Raw genomic sequence first — 20,819 nt, forward strand, 5'->3', positions numbered from 1 at the left:
AGTAGTTTTGATTGGCCTGATTGAGTTTTTCAGCCCAGCCAAGAAGGGGGCTGGGAGTATTTTAGCTGCTGTAAAATCAGCAAAACAAGGTACTGTTATTTAAAAACCTAATTTAGAGTAAATATTTCATAATTATTAAATAATAACTTTATGATTGGGATCTTAGTCTGTGTTGTGCTGCTGTAACAAAATATCTGAGACTAGGTAATTTATAATGCACAGAAATTTATTGGCTCACAGCTTTGGAGGTAGGGAAGTCCAATGTCAAGGTGCTGGCATCTGGCAAGAGCCTTCTTACTACGTCATCACGGCAAAAGGCAAGAGAAACAAAAAGCGGACCAATTCACCCTTTTATAATGGCATTAATCTTACCCAGAAGGTCAGATCGCCTCTCAGAGGTCCCACCTGTTAATACTGTTACAATGACAGTTTCAACATGAGTTTTAGGGGACAAACTCATGTTTGTCGAATCATGTGTTATTCAAACCCCAAGTTAATTTACTCATTTTGAATTCTAGTTGACAAAATTTTGCATTATTTTGACACCTTGTTTTTAGCAAGAAGAATACTACAGGTTAGTATGTAGTTCAGTGATTTAAGAAGTGAAAGTCTTAAAATAGTTTTTGTTTTCAGGAGTTGCAGGAACACCTGGACAGTTACTATTTTCCTTATTTAACAAATCCTTCTTGAGGGCCCACTAGATACTATGTGCTGTTTTAGATACTGGAAAGTGGTGATATTTAGGCCGAGACCGGAAGTACAAGGAGGAGTTAGGCCAACAGCAGAAAAGATAAAATAAAGGCCCTGAAATGGGAAACAGCTTGGGGTGTTCTAGGGACAGAGAGGAAGCCAGCATGGTTAGATCCTGTGTTAATCCATTTGTGTCACTATAAAGGAACACCTAAGACTAGGTAAGTTAAAAAGAAAAGAGGTTTAATTGGTTCCAGTTCTACAGGCTTCACATGAAGCATAGTGCTGGCATTTGCTTCTGGTGAGGCCTCAGGAAGCTTCCAGTCATGGTGGAAGGTGAAGGGGAGGCAGTATATCACATGACGGGTGCAGGGAGGTGCCACACTCTTTTAAACAACAAATCTCACTTGAAACAACTGAGCGAGAACTCACTTATCACCAAGGAGATGGTGGTAAGCCATTTATTTATGAGGAATCCAGCCCCAGGACCCAAACACCTCCCACCAGGCCACACCTCCAATATTGGGGATCACGTTTCAACATAAGATGTGGAGGGGACAAACACCCAAACCATGTCAGATCCCAGTGAACAAGAGAAAAAACGTCATGAGATGGGGTTGAAGTGTTAGGTAAGGGCCAAGATACATGCTTTTAAGGAGTTGAAATTTTATTTGAAATGCAGTAGGGAGCAGATGAAGGAGAAGTAGCATGTTCTGGTTAACAGGTAGGGTCATTCTGGCTACTGTCTGGCTAATGGATTAGAGGAGTACCAGGGTGAAAGTGGGAAACCAGATAGGAGGCCATCTGATCACATCCATCCCTGCTCAGATGGGGGTGGCAGCAGTGGTGATGGAGAGGAGATTGAGATGGGGGTAAGAGAAAAGAAGGGATCAAGCCTGACACTAAGGTTCTGGCTGTCAGAAATGGTAGGAAGGTAGGGTAGAGCTGTATACTGAGGTGGGAAAGATAGCAGGAAGAGCAGAGAAAATCTCAGTGGGAGAAAATCAAGAGTTCTGTTTTGGGTGTGTGAAGTTTGAAAAGCCTGTGATACATTCAAGTGGAGATGTCGGTGGGCTCTGAATACTAGCGAAGTCTGAGCTGACGGTACGAAACTGGGGATTATCAGCTCATAGGTAACATTGACAACCATGTAAATGGAGGAGACCACCTCATGGGAGAGTTGTGGATCTCCAAGGTATACTAAGTGAAAAGCAATTTTTAGAGCAATTCTTATAGTATGATCCCATTATTTGTGTGTTCATGCACATACACACATATAAATGCATAGAAATGCATAGAAACACACATATAAATGCATAGAAACACACATATAAATGCATAGAAAAGGCGGCAGAATAATGGTCATCATAGACCTTAGAGCTGAGGAGGAAAGGACATGGAAAATGGCAGCAAAGGAGGATATTTACATTTGCTCCATATACAGTGGGCCAGGTGTTGTCATGGGTGTTTAATATTCACTTATTTAATACTCATAGTAAGCCTTTGAGTTAAGTGTTCAGATTATCCCTGTTTTACAGGTGAGGAAGCTGAGGCACAGAGAGATAAGCAATTTGCCCAAAGTTGCAGAGGTGGTTGGTGGTAGAGTGGGATATAAATCCCAGGTAGCTTTGCTTTCAGAGCCTAACTTTGCAAGCTGTGCTAGGTGTCAGAATGTGAGTATGTCTGTATGTATGTGCACATGTGTGTGCACATCATCAGAGCTTGAAGATCTTGGAAGGAATATGGCCTGTTTTTCCTTGTCCTCCTTCCCTACCACCCTCAGGCTTTTCTCTGGCTTCTCTTTTATATGGGGTGGGGGTTTCATATAGCTAATTATAAGGTTGTTCAAATAGTGCCACCTCTTAAGATTTTTTGTGTAGGACCAAATTTTGAATAGACCTAAGAGTGGTTTTTATTATCCTGTAAGTAAAGCAGTTCTTGGCACATAGTAAGCACAAGTAAATGCGTGAATGAATTTTGAATGAATGAACAGTTAGCTAATGACCTGGGTAGGGTTGCCTCTTGGAATTGGGGGCAGCCACATCTTTTTGTGCCCTCCCTACTCCCCCTACCCCCTTAACTTCCTTTGTTCTCCTTGGGTTTGTAAAAGTGAAAAGAAGAGAGGAGCTTTTTCATAAAATTTAATACCAGGGGTAGCTCAAAGAGCCCATGTGAAAGGTTTGGCAGCTGGGAGAGTTTGTGTGGACAGCAGCCTACTTCTGTTTGATTGACTCTAGGGAATGCAACAGGTGAATTCTGTGTCCGTGTGTCTGGACCTGTAGCATTGTGATCTCTTCCTCTTACAGGGGCTTTAGTAATAGATGAGATGGCGACTGCATTGTTACTGCTTGTTCAAAACTGATCAAGAGGCCGGGCGTAGTGGCTCACGCCTATAATCCCAGCCCTTTGGGAGGCCGAGATGGGCAGATTGCTTGAGGCCAGGAGTTCGAGACCAGCCTGACCAACATGGCGAAACTTCTTCTCTACTAAAAATGTAAAAATTAGCTGGGCATGGAGGCTGGTGCCTCTAGTCCCAGCTACTTGGGAGGCCGAGGCACAGAAACACTTGAACCCAGAAGGCAGAGGTTGCAGTGAGCCAAGATTGCACTACCGCACTCCAGCCTGGGCGACAGAGTGAGACTGTGTCTCAAAAAACAACAAAAAAACTGATCATTAATATGAGTCATACTTAGTAAACGCTGAAATCTTCAAACTTTAGAGGAGTAATGATATCATCCAGCTAATTACTCTTAATAATACTGAAAAATCAAACTATACCTTAGATAAAATGTGATTGAGGAAAAACAACCTTTATTAGTTCAAAGCCAGGAGACGGGAATGGCATCAGAAGGTTCTCTCAGAGGGTTGCTGACCACAACTCATTCAGCTCTGAAAATTCCCTGGCAGGGACATCTATCAAGATAAGTTTTTCCATGCAAGCTTATATACTTCTGTACTCATTTCTTGGACCTTAATATGTAAGGTCTTCTTATCTTGAAGACCTTACATATTAAGTGGAATTGAGCTGTAAATATCTTAGACTTGCCTCTCCCCCCCGTAAAAATTTGCCACTAAGCTTTTCATCTGCAGTTTGGGTCCCCTGAGGTACATGAAGCAGGCCAACTAAGATCTGCATAGTGAACTTTTAGTATGTATCTAGTTTGACATTTTCATCAATTGAAAGTAAAAATTTTGCTTTATTCTTGGTGTAACATTTTATTTTTGGAGAAATGTTCTAGTGCTAATGGTGCTTGAATGTAAGTTGTCCATCATTGGGTTGAAAATAGGGTTGTCTAATCCAGCGAGCTCAGTGCAGATCATGATGTGTTTGTAGAAAAAGCCCTGTGGAAGAGAAAGCCTCTTTCAGTAATATTCTAGGCAGCGCCAGTGTTGTTTTGTTTCTGTTCTTCAATTTACCTCAAGAGGGCAACAAACACTTTATTTTCAGATAAAAATTTATATATGATTTGGGTCTTCATTGCAACACATTTCATGAATGCCTCTTGAGAAGTAATAAAAGTACAATCTGGGAGCCATAAAACCATCCATAAATTACACTGAATTCTGCCAACACACACTTTAAATGTTTTGCTCTTTTCTCTTAGTCTCTATATTTTTATGAGAAATGGAAAAAAAAAAGACCTGATTTGTGGTGTGTTGTTGCTTTGTTAAGGTAAAGTTTTACTAGAAACACCTCGTAATAGAGTTTGTATTTGTTTTGAGGGAAACTTTGTATTTGGGGAAATAATAGTCTAGTTTGTGCTATAGAACTAGAGACAGAAAGTATTTTCAAGTGTTGGCATAATTGTGAAATAAAAAGCAGCCCAGAGAAGTTGTGGTTTTGACACAGTGTGGCCCTCGGAAATGTTTGGATTTAATCTTGCCCTTCTCTCTCATCCTGCACAGAGTGTATGCGTGAAAACTGGTTGGTTTGCACAGCGTAGCCCACCGCTCTTTGATGTAAGGGGATGAACTTCGTGTTTATTTTACTTTTGTTTTTGCTTGCTGACTACATAGATGTAAACTGACTTTTGTTAGCTTAGCAGGACTTTTTAAAGATTAATTTTAAATTAGGTTAAAAATGATATATTGTGACCTATGAGTCAGCAAGCAGCATTTAAGGTTAACAATCTGTTCACGTTAGGGTCAAGTTTTACTGCTGTGTTGGCTCAGGTGTCCCTGCTATGTTTTCATATGTTGAACCTGATTAAAGTTTTGCTTCTTAAAAGAATAGGAGTTAAGGTAAAGAAAAGCCCCAGCAAGCAGAGCCTGGTTATTATTTATGGCAAGCTAGTAGCAAGCAGTGTGTTATATTTTCTTGCAGATGGAAAAATTGGAAAGTTGAGTGAACAGAGAGTTCAAGGACAAAACAGGTATGGCTTTTGTGAAGGCTCATTAAATCAAGCAAAGTGCTAATCACTCAGTACTATCAGCTGGACTGAGATTCTTCAGTAGTCTCCAGAGAGCAACAATTACTGGTGACTGTCACCGTGTAACAATCAGGCTCTGGAGATGAAAAAGACCGGTAGTGGGATCTGAGTCACCCATTCACTAGAATGCAAATGTTGCCAAATAACTCCAACAACCTTTAAAATAGTTTTATTCCTTTTTAATCAGCTTTGCCCAGAAGCAGTTTTACATTCAATCTTTAATGCTCCTTGGCTGTTTTCACAAGATGCAATTTAAAAGGGTAGTTACCCATTAAAAAGTGAGTGAGTCATACTTTCTCCCTGTGGAATTTTAAATTCATTTCCGTTCCTTCCTCTTCCCCCCACCGCCCCATTAATGAGTTTAAATCCTCCAACTATGTTCTTACCTGTCTTAGAAAAGCTGAAGTGCTAGGTAATGCTGGGTACCAGACCCAGAAGACAATTTCGTAGACTTGCAGAGCTGCAACGGAAGCAAAAGGAACTACAGAGACCCGAGAGTGCCTGACTGTGGCCCTGCTGCCCTGGGTCTTGTTTCTGGCAGGCCTCAGGACCTTCTGCCTTTCTGGGCTTTGACACTGACACTCCCTATCTCTCACTTTTTCTATTGACCTTTTTACTTTCTCTTTTGGTCACCCAGATTTCCATACATGGTGACCAGGATCCTTAACATTGGCCGGAGAACGTAGGATACAATCTTAGTCACTTTGAGAGAATTGATATTGTTTTTCTTTCAGCATTTTATTTAAAACAAACAAAAATTAAACAGTTTTTAGTGAGCATCCATATACCCATCACCTAGATTCTACAATACTTGCTTTATCACATATCTATCAGTTCCACTATCCATTCATCAGTGTCTCTCGCGTGTGCTTACGCTCTCTTTTTTGATGCATTTGATAGTAAGTTGTATGCTTCAGTACACTCCTCCCCGGATACTTCATCATGCATATCACTGACTAGTGTTCACTGTCTGCAGTGTTTTTCTTTCGTAGTAAATTTACATACAGTACAAAACAACTTGTGGCGTTTTATATATATATGAGATATATATGATATATATATGATTGATATATATGATATGTATGATATATGTGATATATACAATATATATGATATATGATATATATATGAAACATATATTAAGTATACCATTTGATTATTTTTGACAAATGCATATACCTGTGCTACAAAGTCCTATTAAGATACAGAATGTCACCATCATCCCAGAAAGTTCGCACATCCCACTTGCCAGTAAATCCTCCCCTGCGCCTCCCAGAGGCAGCCATTCTTCTGATTTTTTTCCCCATCACAGATTAGTTTTGTCTCTTCTAGAACTTCATATAAGTGGAACCATATAGCATACTCTTGTAGGCCTCTCTCACTGAGCATAGTATTTTGAGATTTATCCATGTTGTTGGGTGATTCATTAATTGTTACCTATTTAGTGCTGGGTAGTATTCCATTGTATGCAGAGATCACAGTTTGTTTACCATCCTTCTATTGATAGACGCCTGAGCTGTTTTGTTTGTGGCCATTATGAATAAAACTTCAGTGTACATTCTTGTATAAATCTTTTTGTGGCTATATGTATTTATTTCTCTTGGAGGAATAAATAGACATAGAATTGCTATATAAGTTTAGTTTTACAAGAAACTGCCAGTCATTTTCCCAAAATGGCTCTACTATTTGTACTCCCACCAATAATGTGTGAACATTTGGTTGTACCACATCTTCACCAACATATGGCATTGTCAGTCTTTTTAATTTTAGCCATTCTAGTGGGCGTATAATGGTATCTCGTGGTTTTAGTTTGCTTTTTACTGATGACTAATGATGTTGAACACTTTTTTAGTATGTGCTTATGCTATTTGAGTATATTTCTTTCGTGAAGTATCTATTAAAATCTTTTGCCCATTTTTGATTGGGTGGTTGTATATCCTAGCTGCCAGTCCTTTGTCAGCTCTATATTTTGCAAATTTGAAAACCCAGTCTGTAGCTTGGCTATTTGTTATATTAATGATATATTTTAGCCAAACTTTTTAATTTTGGTAAAGTAGAATTTAGCAGTTGTTTTCTTTCATGGTTATCGCTTTTCTGTATTGTCTCTAATAAACCATTGCACGTTCCCAAGGCACAAAGATATTCTCCTGTGTTTTCTTCTAATTACAGTTTGAGCTTTCACGTACAGGTTTGTGTTCCATCTTGAATTAATTCTTGTGTGTAGTATGAGGTGGGGATCAAGGTTCCTTTTTCCCCGTATAGACATCTAGTTGCTTTAACATCACTTCTTTAAAGATTTTCCTTCCCCATTCGGATTATATCACACCTTTGTTAAAAATAGAAGGACTCAGTAAATGTGGGCTGGGCTCTTTTCTGTTTCATCAATCTGTTTTTCAGTCGTTATGCCAGTGCTACACTGTTTTGATTACTGTGGCTTTTTAGTATATCTTGAAGTCAAGTAATGTGAGTCTTCTAACTTTGTAATTGTTTTTCAAAATTGCTTTAGAAATTCTAGATCCTTTGCATTTCTGTGTAAAATTTAGAATCAACTGGCCAATGCTGGATTTAGAATTGTGTTAAAACTATAGAACAAATGGAAAGAATTGACAATTTATTGCTTCTTCCAATTCATGAACATAGTCTATCTCTCCTTGTATACTTAGGTTTTTAAATTCTCTTAGCAATCTTCATTGTTGAGATTGTGTAAGCCTTTTGTAAACAAATTTTTTCAAAATATTTGTATGTGTTTTGGTGCTACAGTAAATGAAATGTAAATTTCATTTTTAAATTTTATTATTATTATTATTTTTTTTTTTTTTGAATCAGAGTCTCGCTCTGTCGCCCAGGCTGGAATGCAGTGACGCAATCTCAGCTCACTGCAACCTCTACCTTCTGGGCACAAGACATTCTCCTGCCTCAGCCTCCCGAGTAGCTGGGATTACAGGCATCCGCCACCATGCATGGCTAATTTTTGTATTTTTAGTAGAGATGGGGTTTCACCATGTTGGCCAGGCTGGTCTCAAACTCCTGGCCTCAGGTGATCTGCCCACCTCGGCCTCCCAAAGTGCTGGGAGCTGGGATTACACACGTGAGCTACCACACCCAGCCATAAATTTCATTTTTTCAAATTTTTGCTGCATATATATATATATATATATATACAGTTGATTTTTATATATTAATGTTATGTCATAATACCTTACTAAATTCACTACTTAATTCTAAAAGCTATTTTTGTGAAAACGTTAATATTTACTTCCTAAACAATCACGTCATCTGCAAATGCAGTGCATTTTACTTTTCCCTTTTGGATTTGTATGCTTTTCTTTCTCTTGCCTTACTGCACTGCCTAGGACCTTTGGTACAGTGTTAAACAGAAGTGGTAAGAGTGGGCCTCTCTGTCTTGTTCCCAGTTATACAGGGAAAACATTTTTATTTCAGTATTAAGTGCAATGTTGCCTGTGGGTTTTTTATAGTTACCTGTATTAGATTGAATAAGTTTATTGAGAGGGTTTATCATTAACTCATTTGTCTAATGCTTTCTCTGCATCTATTTAAATGGTCATATGATTTTCCTCCTTTATTGTAATAATATGGATCGTTTTGTTTTTTTTTTAACATTAAACCTCACATTCCTAGGATAAATCCTATTATATCATCATCTTTACATATTGTTGGATTCAACTTGCTAATACTTTGTAGAGGATTTTTGTGTCTATGTTCATACGGGGTGGTGGTCTGTAATTTTCTTTTTTATAATTTTGTTGTCAGGTATTAGTTTTTGGTATTAGTGTAACGCAGGCTTCACAAAACAAGTAAGGATGTGTTGTTCCCTCCCCTATTTTCTGAAAGTGTTCATGTAACATGAATGTGATTTCTTCCATAAATGTTTGCTAGAACTCACCAGCGAAACTATCTAGGGCTGGAATTTTCTTCATGGGAGGGTTTTAGATAATAATTCAGTTCATTTAATAGATATGGAGCTATTCATATTTTCTGTTTCATCTGTGTCCATTTTAATAAGTTATGTTTTTCAAGGAATTTGTCTGTTTCATTATTTTGTCAACATTTTGGTATTACGTTGCCTTAGTAGGCTTTTAATGTCTGTGGAATCTTACTGATCACCCCTGTTTCAACCCTGATACTCATTATCTGTGTTTTCTCTTTTTTTCTTGTTTACCCTAGTTAGGGGTTTGTCAATTTTGTTGTTCTTTTCAAAGAAGTAGCTTTTGGTTTTGTTTATTTCCTCTACTCTGTAGACTTCCGCTTTTATTTTTATTCTACTTTCTTTCCGTTTAATTGCTCTTCTTTTTCTAGTGATTTAATAAGGTATAAAAGCTTGGCCAGGCGCAGTGGCTCACGCCTGTAATCCCAGCACTTTGGGAGGTGAGGTGGGCAGATCACCTGAGGTCAGGAGTTCGAGACCAGCCTGGCCAACATGGCAAAACCCCATCTCTACTAAAAATACAAAAATTAGTCGTGTGTGGTGGCATGCACCTGTAATCCCAGCTACTGGGTAAGCTGAGGCAGGAGAATCACTTGAACCTGGGAGGCAGAGGTTGCAGTGAGCCACTGCCCTCCAGGCTGGGTAACAGAGTGAGACTCCTTCTCAAAAAAAAAAAAAAAAAATCTTGGCCATCATTTTAGACCTTTTCCTAAAAGCACTGCTTTGGCTGAATCCCACACATTTCGATATGTTGTATTTTAATTATTATTCAATTCAAAATATTTCTTAATACCCTTTATATATATATATTTGATCCATGGAATGTATAGGAATGGGGTGTTTAATTTCCAAATTTCCATACAATGAGGTTTTTCTTGCTATCTTATTAATTTCTAATTTATTTTCATTTTGGCCAGAGAACCTACTCTGTATAATTTTGATGTTTTAAAATTTATTGAGACTTGTTTTATGGCCCAGCATATGTAGTCTCTCTTGGTGAGCATGCCATGTGTGTTTGTAAAGAATGTATATTCTCAGTTGCTGGGTGTCATGTTCTATAAATATCAGTTAAACCAAGATGGTTAGTAGTAGTGTTCAGGTAAATTTTGTTTTTTATTCTTTTGTAGTTCTATCAATTGCTAAGAGATTGAAATCTCCAAGTATGATTGAGGAACTCTCCACATCTCTCTTCATTTATATTGATTTTTACTTAATGTATTTTGAAAATCTGTTATTAGATACATACACATCTATGATTGCTGTGTTTTCCTGATGTATGAACTTTTCACCATTATGAAATTACCTCTTTATCATCATGAGATGTCCTTCTGCATCCCTGGTCTTGCAGTTTACTTGGTGTTAATTTAGCCATCACAGCCTCATGTGCTTACTGTTTGCCCTGTGTATCATCCTTTTCCATCCATTTGCTTTCCACCCATAAGTTTATCTTGAAAATGCATTTCTTTAGACAGAAGTCTACAGTAATTGGGTCTTTTTTTTTAATCCATTTTGCTCATGTCTGCCTTTTAATTGGAGTGTTTAGTCTGTTAACATTTGATGTAGTTATTGATACATCAGTTTAAGCTGATGGTTTGATTTATGTCTACCAGTTTAATCATCTCCTCACTTTGGTTTTCAGTAGCCAAGAATAATAGTTGTAATGAATACTATTATGGTCTAATTCTTTATAATTTATTTTTTCTATATCCTTTAATAGGGAATATCTTCTTAAAGGGAGAGGACTCCTTATATCTAGTACAATGACTTAAGCATAGAATTCTGGTACTTAGTAAATGCTAAGTGAATGCGGTGGAAAGAACTGTCCCTTAAAAATCAGGAGACATAGTCTCCAGACTTATTTATATTATTATTTTGCATTATTACCTGGCTTAATCCACTTATGTTGTGTGTGTGATTTAGTTTCCTCATCTATAAAAATGAGGAGGTATAGGACTATATTATCTCTAAAATTACATCTTTCTGTCATCTATGATTTGAAGCTTTCTAATGGAATGAGAATTTTATCTAAAAGATATGTTCACAAGTTATTCTTCATTTAGCAACCACTTTCTGACAATCATTTTCTATAATGTTTTTATGTATATAACCCTTAAATTTCAATGTGGATATAATATTAAAAAATGCAATATCTGTGATTCTTTTTTTTTTTTTTTTTAACATATCTGACTCAACAATTTTATTTACTTTTCTTATTTGTTCTTTGGGAGAGTTGATTTTTAGGGGACAACTGTAAATTTCTTTCTTTTCACAGGAAGAAAAGAGGCTTGCCATCCTATGTGAGTTAATCAAACTTTCTGAAATCTCCCATCCTTTCTTCCCTCTGTTGTTTAACTCTAATATATGAGAAATTGCCTCTTCCCCGCCCCCAACACAGGGTCTTGTTCTGTCACCCAGGCTGGAGTGCAGTGGTGGCATCATAGCTCACTGCAGCCGTGGTCTACAGGCATGAGCCACTGCTGCACCTAGCCACCTTCTTCTTTTTTTTTGGCTTCCAGAGAAGAAAATTTCTCAAACGCATGATCCCATAATTATTCTGTTCAGTGAATCTGAATTCCTCGACTTACAATTTATACTCTTTTTTTTTTTTAAGTATTTATTGATCATTCTTGGGTGTTTCTCAGAGAGGGGGATATGGCAGGGTCATAGGATAATAGTGGAGAGAAGGTCAGCAGATAAACACATGAACAAAGGTCTCTGGTTTTCCTAGGCAGAGGTCCCTGCGGCCTTCCGCAGTGTTTGTGTCCCTGGGTACTTGAGATTAGGGAGTGGTGATGACTCTTAAGGAGCATGCTGCCTTCAAGCATCTGTTTAACAAAGCACATCTTGCACCGCCCTTAATCCATTTAACCCTGAGTTGACACAGCACATGTTTCAGAGAGCGCGGGGCTGGGGGCAAGGCCATAGCATCCCAAGGCAGAAGAATTTCACCTCCCAGACGGGGCGGCCGGGCAGAGGCGCTCCTCACTTCCCAGACGGGGCGGCCGGGCAGAGGCGCTCCTCACTTCCCAGAGGGGGCGGCCGGGCAGAGACGCTCCTCACTTCCTAGACGGGGTGGTGGCTGGGCAGAGGCTGTAATCTTAGCACTTTGGGAGGTCAAGGCAGGCGGCTGGGAGGTGGAGGTTGTAGCGAGCCGAGATCACGCCACTGCACTCCAGCCTGGGCAACATTGAGCCTTGAGTGAGCGAGACTCCGTCTGCAATCCCAGCACCTCGGGAGGCCGAGGCGGGCGGATCACTCGAGGCCAGGAGCTGGAGACCAGCCGGGTCAACACGGCGAAACCCTGTCTCCACCAAAAGTACAAAAACCAGTCAGGCGTGGCGGCGCGCGTCTGCAATCCCAGGCACTCGGCAGGCCGAGGCAGGGAGGTTGCAGCGAGCTGAGATCACCGCAGTACAGTCCAGCTTCGGTAACAGAGGGAGATCGAAGAAAGAAGGAGAGGGAGACCGAAGAAAGAAGGGAGACGGGAGAGGGCTCTTTTTTTCTTTTCTATTAATAATGTGTTGCTGCTGGTTCTTTAGCTACACGAGGGGACTACAAAATGATAGTTTTTGTCAGCCATGAAAAAAATCAAACCTCAAACAAAATGTTATAAGCTGTTTTTATATATCTTAAGCCCTGCCAGCTAATGTGATAGGGCACAAGGGTCTTTGATTAGTCTGTAAGCTGCAGTGCCACCAGGTTGGTTTTTCATAGGTAGTACTCATTTTTAAATCAAAATTCTGTTGTTACTTCATTTTGTGTTGGGCAGTGGTTAATTTATAGAACCTCGTGACATAACCACCAATATCGAGGAAGCAGACTTGACTACCATCTCAAAAAAAGATTGGGGGTAATAGTTATTTTTAAATCTTCAAGCACACCAAACGTCCAACTCAGTTAAGTCTAGAGCATCACTAACAGAGCATTGGGCAGAACTTCAAATTTTATTGAGGTATTTTCAAGATAGAGTAATAGTTAAGAAGAGGAATTTGTTCATGGTGCTGCTGCCAAGGAGTTACACCAATAACTCGAGGTGTTATCAACAATTCAAACAAATCTGGCTGTTCAAAGAAATGGGTAAACGCCACTGACTTGTTTTGGGACCGTAGATGGAGAAGAGATTGTATGTTGTGACTAACGAAAATGAGTATTTCATCTCTGTACCATTTTTTACCGTGCAATTTGGTTTGAATAGGTTGAGTATGAGGTTGGAGGATGTCCACACAGGGAATATTCTGTAAGCCATTCAGGAACTTGAGCCTTGAGTGCTTGTGAGAGTTTAAGCAAGACTAGACTCAGGCACATCCAGTTGCAGTAAGGACAGATGTTTTGAAAGAGGAGCTGCCACGAATTATTTGTAATGAGACGTACCCACCTCTTTGATACCACAGCTTCTTGGAGTGAAACAAAAGACAGTTTCCAGAAGGTACTGAAGAGACTTTAAAATCAGTGTGCTCTCTTCCTTCCATCAGTGTCCCCCTGGTGGGGCCCTTAGTGCAAGGAGACAGTAATAATAGATAGTGCTTCTGTCAAAAGGTCGCTTTCTTCTTTCCAGAAATAGAAACATGCTTCCCAAGAAATAATCTTAATCTATTTATATTTCTGCCACTTCTAGCTTTTTGTTCCGTGGTCATTTCTTTCTTTCTTTCTTTCTTTCTTTTTTCTGTATCCCCCCAGCTAGATTGTTAAGCATGTCTGGGACAGGAACTATTATATTTTTACTTTCTGAAGATTACCTGGCCTACTGCTAGGCACCTTCTAAAATTAACTTTTTGCAAGAGGAAAGATAAGCAGTAGATGTAGCTGGAGGCTGCTGTTGGAGTGAAGAGAGACCTCCTGTGTTCCCAGTTATGCCTAATTCATTTATTCCTTCTTCAAATTTGTAATTTTTTTTTAATCGAGGGAGAATTTTTAGTGTTGAAGCCTTTTAGCCTCTAGACGTGTTTGAGCCTGCTGGCTTTCAGGAGCTTCCTGTCCAGATGGAGAGACAGACATATCCACAAATAACAAGGCAGACTACTTGTAGTGTGGGCAGGGTGCTTGGGAATGGGAGCACTGAGATCTCACTGGGGGTGGAGGGGTTCTGGGAAGATGTCATTAGGGGAGAAATGTGTTGGAGCTCTGTTTTGAAGGCTCGTAGCCTTTGGTTTTTGTTTGCTTTTAAATTCCTGGGTTATTGTACCATTTCTCTTCACCCCTGCTCCACAATTTTTAAATATTCTGTCAACATAAGGTTTTGGCTTAAGCTATGCTTCACAGAGAACATAGCATCTTTTATAGCTGGTGCCACTCCTATGGCATACAGAAAAGCGTAGGATTCAACATAACCCCACAGTGTTGGGCTGTACAGGCTTAAAATGAACCTGTAATACCACAAAAAGAGCAGTGGAATTGGAATCAGAGGATCCCTTTTGAGTCTTGGCTTTGTCTCTCGAGAAGTTGACAGAGTTGTTGCATGCCGAAGAACTTGTAGCCCCCAAGAGGTATGGGAGTTGAACTAGGTACTGAAGGAGAGCCATGCTTTTGGATGGCTAAGTGGCACATACTGTTGGATAGCTACCTAAATGATACGGGGGGATCATATTAATACCAGGCCATAAAATGTCAACACAGATTGGTTGAAAGCCTGTATGTGCATATTTGCATATTAAAGAACAGTTATTGATATGTTTACATCTCTGTTAAATGAAGAATCAGATTTAGTGAGATGTAGGATTAGATATAGTATTATCAAAAAATTTTCATGAGAATACAGTAAGCCTATGGGAAAAATTCATTGTTTTGTCATTCAAATTTGATACAAATTTCAGATGAAAATACAATTCTGGAAAGAGGAAATATAGTGAAAGCCTTTTTATAAATATAAAATATTGACTTTTCAAAACTTGGGTTGTTTTTTTCTTCCTCCATTTGTGTTGGTGCAAAAGGTAATGACATTTCCCGCCTGAGGAAAGACATTTTTGAAATGGAGTTAAATTATTATTTGAGAATAAGGTTTCCTTCTGTGGCCTGTACTATATTCTGATGACTTATAAAGACACCTTGTGCAGCAGCGTCCTCTATATGTCCTTGGTGGGGCCTTTGACACTCTGTGCAATAGGAAGACTAGCTAATAAATTTTTTCTTTCCTCTACACAAATTCCCATTTGTGCAATTGCCTCCCCTCTAGTTTTTCCCAGTGATGTAAGCTACTATTATGCCACCACGCTTGCTAACTTAATGGTATCACTTTTAAGAAATACTGCAGGTTTTTTAAAAATACCAATTGGAATGCCTCATTCTAGGATATTCTCATTTACTTTTAAAAACGTAGTCATTTAGAGCTTTTTGCTTTCTGGGGTTTTTTGGGTTTTTTTTTTCAACCTTTGTATGGTGTGCCTTCTCCATAATATATGAATATTTATTTTTATTTGAAAAATGTTTTCCCTCAAACCCAATAATTGATGCTGGAGGAAGGTGTGTTACGTCTCTCCTTTGGCATCCTGTTACTGCGTGCCTTAGTACCCACCTGTTTAAGAGGCACAGGACCTGATGATTCTATTGTTTCAGAGAAGCCAAATTAGTTTGAATCCTGTCTTAGGCAAGATTTGATAAGATCTGAGCCCTTTTTCTGTCTCATAGTTCATCTTTTAGTGACTTTGAACTATTTGTTTACCTTTAGTCCTGTTGCCTCTGGTAATCCTACCTAAAACCTCGTGGAATACAGAAATAAACAATGCAAAAGAGTTCAAATGTCCAGAATGAAAGACTTGAGAATTTGTTCTCTAGATTGGTGATTCTTAGCTTTCTTAATTATTGTTGGCAATAAATAAGTCCGTTTTTATTGACAATTAAGAATGAAAGAGTGAACCTCACGGAATTAGCTACAAAAATTACAGAAATTTTATGATTTTTACTTTTCAATAAGCAATGAACTTCTTGAGAAAGAAAGAAAATAAATGGGAAATTTTTTTTAAAGGCTTCTCTCATCCTCCCCCCAAAATTGAGAACATTGTAGAAGGGTGCACTAAGAAGAAGGATTGGGTTCTAAGAATTGAGAGATGTTGGCCGGGCACAGTGGCTCATGCCTGTAATCCCAGCACTTTGGGGGGCCGAGGCAGATGGATCATTTGAGATCAGGAGTTTGAGACCAGCCTGGCCAACATAGTGAAACCCCGTCTCTTCTAAAAATACAAAAAAATTAGCTGGGTGTGGTGGCACGCACCTGTAATCCTAGCTACTCGGGAGGCTGAAGCACGAGAAATGCTTGAACCCAGGAGGTGGAGGTTGCAGTGAGCCAAGATCGCGCCACTGTACTACAGCCTGGGCAACACAGTGAAACTCTGAATCAAAAAAAAAAAAAAAAAAATTGAGAGATGTTGAAAAGCAGAGAAGTCTGGGGTGGGTCCACGCTGAGTTGTCTAAGCAGTGTGGTAACTGGAATACAGAGCAAGGACTTTGAAGTCAGGTGGACCCAACTTCAGATCCTGACTCCGATTTTATTAGCTCTGTGCCCTTGAACATGCTGTTTACTCCCTTTCAGCTTCAGTTTCATCACTTGTGAAATGGAGGTAATAGGACACGCTTCATAGAGCTGGTGGGAGGATTCAGTACTAGAGTGTGTGGCACAGAGCTTGGCCCACAACAGCCTCTGTAAATGTGAGCTCCTGTCCCCTCACTTCACTAGCCCTGCTAGCAAGAGACTTACTTCTCTGCCTCTTTGGCCAGCATTAAGGCCACTAACTCAGACAGCATGAATCTAAAGTGGTGCTCGCTACTCTGATACGTGATTTTAGTAAAAGACAAAAATGATTGGTAATTTCGTAAATCATTGCTAAGATTAATAGACTAGGTGAAAAGGCTTTTGTGTATATAGAAGACATTTCATCTAAAATATTCCTATAATCATTACATATGCCCTGTCTCCTTTTTTTTCTTTCATTTAAAATGACTCAAAAATATAGAGTGGGAAATAAATAATGCAGATGGTTTTCACTTATGTGAAAAATGGTTGCTAGGAATTGAAAAATAGGTTTTCACAGTTGAAATCACTGCTTTCAAGGAGATTATGGTTGCAGCTTACTGCAGGAGAATAATAATGATAATGATGATAATAACATTACTATGCTAGCTCAGTCACATCAGTCCTATGAGGTGTAGATAGTATATTATCCTCATTTTGCAGTTAAAGGAACCGAAGCACAGAGGTTAATAGCATCCTCATGTGCATAGTTAGGAAGTAGCAGAGCCAGGATTTGAACTCTGGCAGCCTGGCTCCAGAGCCTACACTCTTTACCACTATCTCATACTAGAAGGACAGAGAGAAGGCAGTTTTTTGAGACGGAGTACCTTAAAACCTGCAACAGGTTAATTATTTTAGATTTGCTCTACAGGTATTCTGAGAGAAGCCTCACAAAGTGTATTGGAATTACTATTGAAACCAGACCAGATTACTGCATGAAGCGGCATTTAAGTGACATGTTGACCTATGGCTGCACAAGGCTGGAGATTGGGGTGCAGAGTGTTTATGAAGATGTGGCTAGAGACACCAACAGGTAAGATGGTGGCAGGTGATCTTGCACAAGTCTTCCTCCAACTTCACCAATTTTCTCTACATTCATACCCAGCCTTTCTTCCTTCTGACCACTCTTAGGGAAAGAAGTATGGGTATTCCTCCTTTTCAAAGTTCTTTCTTCTGTCTGTGCTCTTAATTCCATCCCCTCTTTCCCTCATTTTCAGTCTTTCTCTAGTGGGTCTTTTCCAATAGCCTGTAAACACGCTCATCTCTCTCCCTCTTCTTGTCCTAAGCAGCCTTGTCCATATAGAAAGCAGGGACGAGGACTCGGGTTAGTAGTTTAAAGCAGGAGAGAAGGCCAAGAACAAAGAAAAGAGTTTGAATAAAATGGACATCAGGGTAATGTTTAAGAGATTCATTTTTGTGGAGCAGATACCAACTAGCAAAAAGTTTGGTGATGCCATGGTTGTAAACTTTGAGAAATTTGGGAGTGCAAGGAAAGAAGGAAGTAAGAGTTGTTAGAGCTTTATTATGTTCCCTCTAGAAGTATATCTTTTAGTAGAAAAGAAAATACCCGTGAAAGGTTAACTGTATAAGGAACTTCACAGTTAATTGCTAAATTAGTGGAGTAGGGAAGACAATTGAGAGTTTATTAGGCAGCTGAGATGATTGACCGAGAATTTTAACGGTGGGCTTTGGAGGAAGGATGTGTTGAGTTGGATGTTAAAGCCCCCTTTATTCTGTAGGATTTGGGTAGATGTGATTGGTGTTGTGCCAGGAGAAGGAAGCGAAGGGGAACTAGGGAGACAAGCACTGATCAGCATCTTAGAAACAACCAAGAGGAATGCCAGGCAGAGGAGGATGGAATTTTCCCTTAAGGAGTAGAGATCTGTTGAATATTTTTTAGCATGGGGAAGAATCTCATGGATATCATGTTTAATTAAGAAAGAGTAACCGAATAGGATGCTCTTATGTGGGAAGAGGCTTCAACCAGGGAAACTATGAAGTGCTGTAGCCTTCAAGGGCTGTGCTAGAGAGACAGCTGTGCAGATGGAGGGGAAGGGGAAGCTTTCTGAAGAATACGACATCTGAGTTGGGACTTCACGGAAGAGTGTGAGCTGGTCAGGTGCAGAAGAGGAAGATTGAGGCAGAAAGAAAATATGAACTCCTGGAGATGGGAGTGCATAGCACATTTGAGGAATTTGGAGTGGTTTAGATTGATTAGAATGTGAAATAGGAGAGTGATAAGAGGTGAGGCTGAAAAGCAGGCAGAGAGGCTGATTATTAGGGGCCTGAGGAGTCAGCCCAGGGAGGCTGGACGTTAATCTAATGGAGCAAGCCACCAGCAGGCATAAAGCTACAATGTGATGGAGCATATCTGCAGCTTAGAAAGATCGCTTACAGTATAAGGGGCAGGTCAGAGAAGAGCAGGTTGAAAGAGAGATCGAGTATGAGGCTGTTACAGAAATTAAGCAGGAAATACTGATGTCCTGGAAAGAAGTGAATGGTGGTGATTGGTGACTGATTGGAAGTGAGGATAAGAGAGAATGGGAAGTCAAGGAGACTTGGAGAGAACATAGGTTTCATTTGGCTACACTAAGTTTCAGATACCTGTAGAATAGCCAAGTGAAGGTTTGCTTTAGAGCAGGGCTAGGCAATAGACAATTCAGCAGTGATCAAAATGTTCTGTGCCTGCTACTGAGTTTTCCATTTTAATTCTTCTAAATATAAATTTTAATAACCACATGTGCCTAGTGGCTGTCATTTTAAATAGTGCTGCTTTAAAGTATTGGTTATTTGGGTTTGGAATTCAGGAGAGAGGCCTGGCCTTGTCCTAGGAATTGGGAAGTCATCAGCAAAAAGACATTAGAAATTGAAGCCATGGAAATGGTTGGGAGCATTCTGAGAGAGTGAGATGGAGTCTGTGGTTTCTAGGATCCTTCTGCCGTGAATGGGAACACCTTGGTGGCAGAAGGATCACCACAAGGCTTCAGTTTAGTTGCCCAAAACCATTATTAGGACTTGTTTTCTGCTGGATGTGGCTCTAGAATGCCAAGTTAAGATGATTTATCCACGTGACCCCAAATGACTCTGCCTTCTCACTAAGTCATTCTCTCTTTCTACTGTTATTTAAGGATCCTCCAAACCCACCAGTGAAATCTATTTTGTATTATACATTTCACTCTTCCTTCCTGTCTACAAATAATTTCACAAGATCTTTAAAGGAAAGAACATAGCAGCTTGCTGCTTCTGCATGGTTCTGAGCTCATTTTAATTTTTAATATAGGTATTTACGTTCATAAGCTTATTTTGACTGGTGATGCTAAACCAAATAATTTTAATACACATTAACTTTTGCTACCCCAATGCTTTACTTTCAAGACTTTAAGTAGATGTGTAAGGGAATTTCTGAGAAATATCTCAGAAATAAAGTTAATTACTTCCAGGCCTCCTGAGAGGTGGGGATGTAAAAAATGACTTTCTGAGATGTCTTTTCCCCCAGCCATATGATTTTGGTTATGGAACTTCTGTTACCTATCTCAGAGATTGTTTTCCCCTTGTTCCTTGTGTTAACTTTGTCACCCGTTTATTTGTGTAACAGATGTTACACAAATAGGTAGTGATTTTCACAGGTAGTGATTTTCTTTCCTTAGAGGCCACACTGTGAAGGCAGTCTGTGAGTCATTTCACCTGGCCAAAGATTCCGGTTTCAAAGTGGTGGCCCATATGATGCCTGACCTGCCAAATGTGGGACTAGAAAGAGACATTGAACAGTTCACAGTAAGTGTGACTTCAGCCAGGCACATTCAGAATGCCTCTGCGTGTTTCTTATCCCATCTGCTCTTGTTGCTTGTTTACTGTTGATGTTTTCCATTGTTAAAGAAATGCATCCTTATTATAGAATATTAGAAACACAGTAGGGTAAGAGACATCACCCACAGCCCCATCAGACAAAACTCTTAACATTTTAATGAATTCTTTCCAAGATTTTTCTGTGCTTAGGTTTTTTGGGGGGTGAGGTTGTTTATGCAAATATAACACAGACATACAAATATATATGACATAGGAAATTATTGTAATAGCTTTTTCACTTAACATTATAACAAGCATTTATCCATGTTGTAGCCTGGTCTCTGTTAACATGTTAACATATTTAAATGCCTTTTTAATTTAATATGTCATACCTTGCTTAACCCCTTGCAGGTTTTTCAGAATTTAAGATATACTGGTTTTTTAATATTATTTTAAAAACACTGCA

The 20,819-nt window shown here is 39.3% G+C and overlaps 1 protein-coding gene across 2 annotated transcripts in view; it reads left to right on the top strand.

Moving 5' to 3' along the window:
* ELP3 (elongator acetyltransferase complex subunit 3) overlaps nucleotides 1-20,819 on the top strand; it is a 98,177-nt gene that overhangs the window by 20,257 nt on the left and 57,101 nt on the right. For both annotated transcript variants that reach the window (XM_054497366.2, XM_063669388.1), the window contains exons 8-9: nucleotides 17,439-17,600; nucleotides 20,215-20,341. In XM_054497366.2, the coding sequence (XP_054353341.1) occupies nucleotides 17,439-17,600; nucleotides 20,215-20,341 (289 nt within the window). The remainder of the gene's footprint in view (nucleotides 1-17,438; nucleotides 17,601-20,214; nucleotides 20,342-20,819) is intronic.

This window comes from Pongo pygmaeus, chromosome 7 (genome assembly GCF_028885625.2).
Source record: "Pongo pygmaeus isolate AG05252 chromosome 7, NHGRI_mPonPyg2-v2.0_pri, whole genome shotgun sequence".
NCBI classification, from domain to species: Eukaryota; Metazoa; Chordata; class Mammalia; order Primates; family Hominidae; genus Pongo; species Pongo pygmaeus.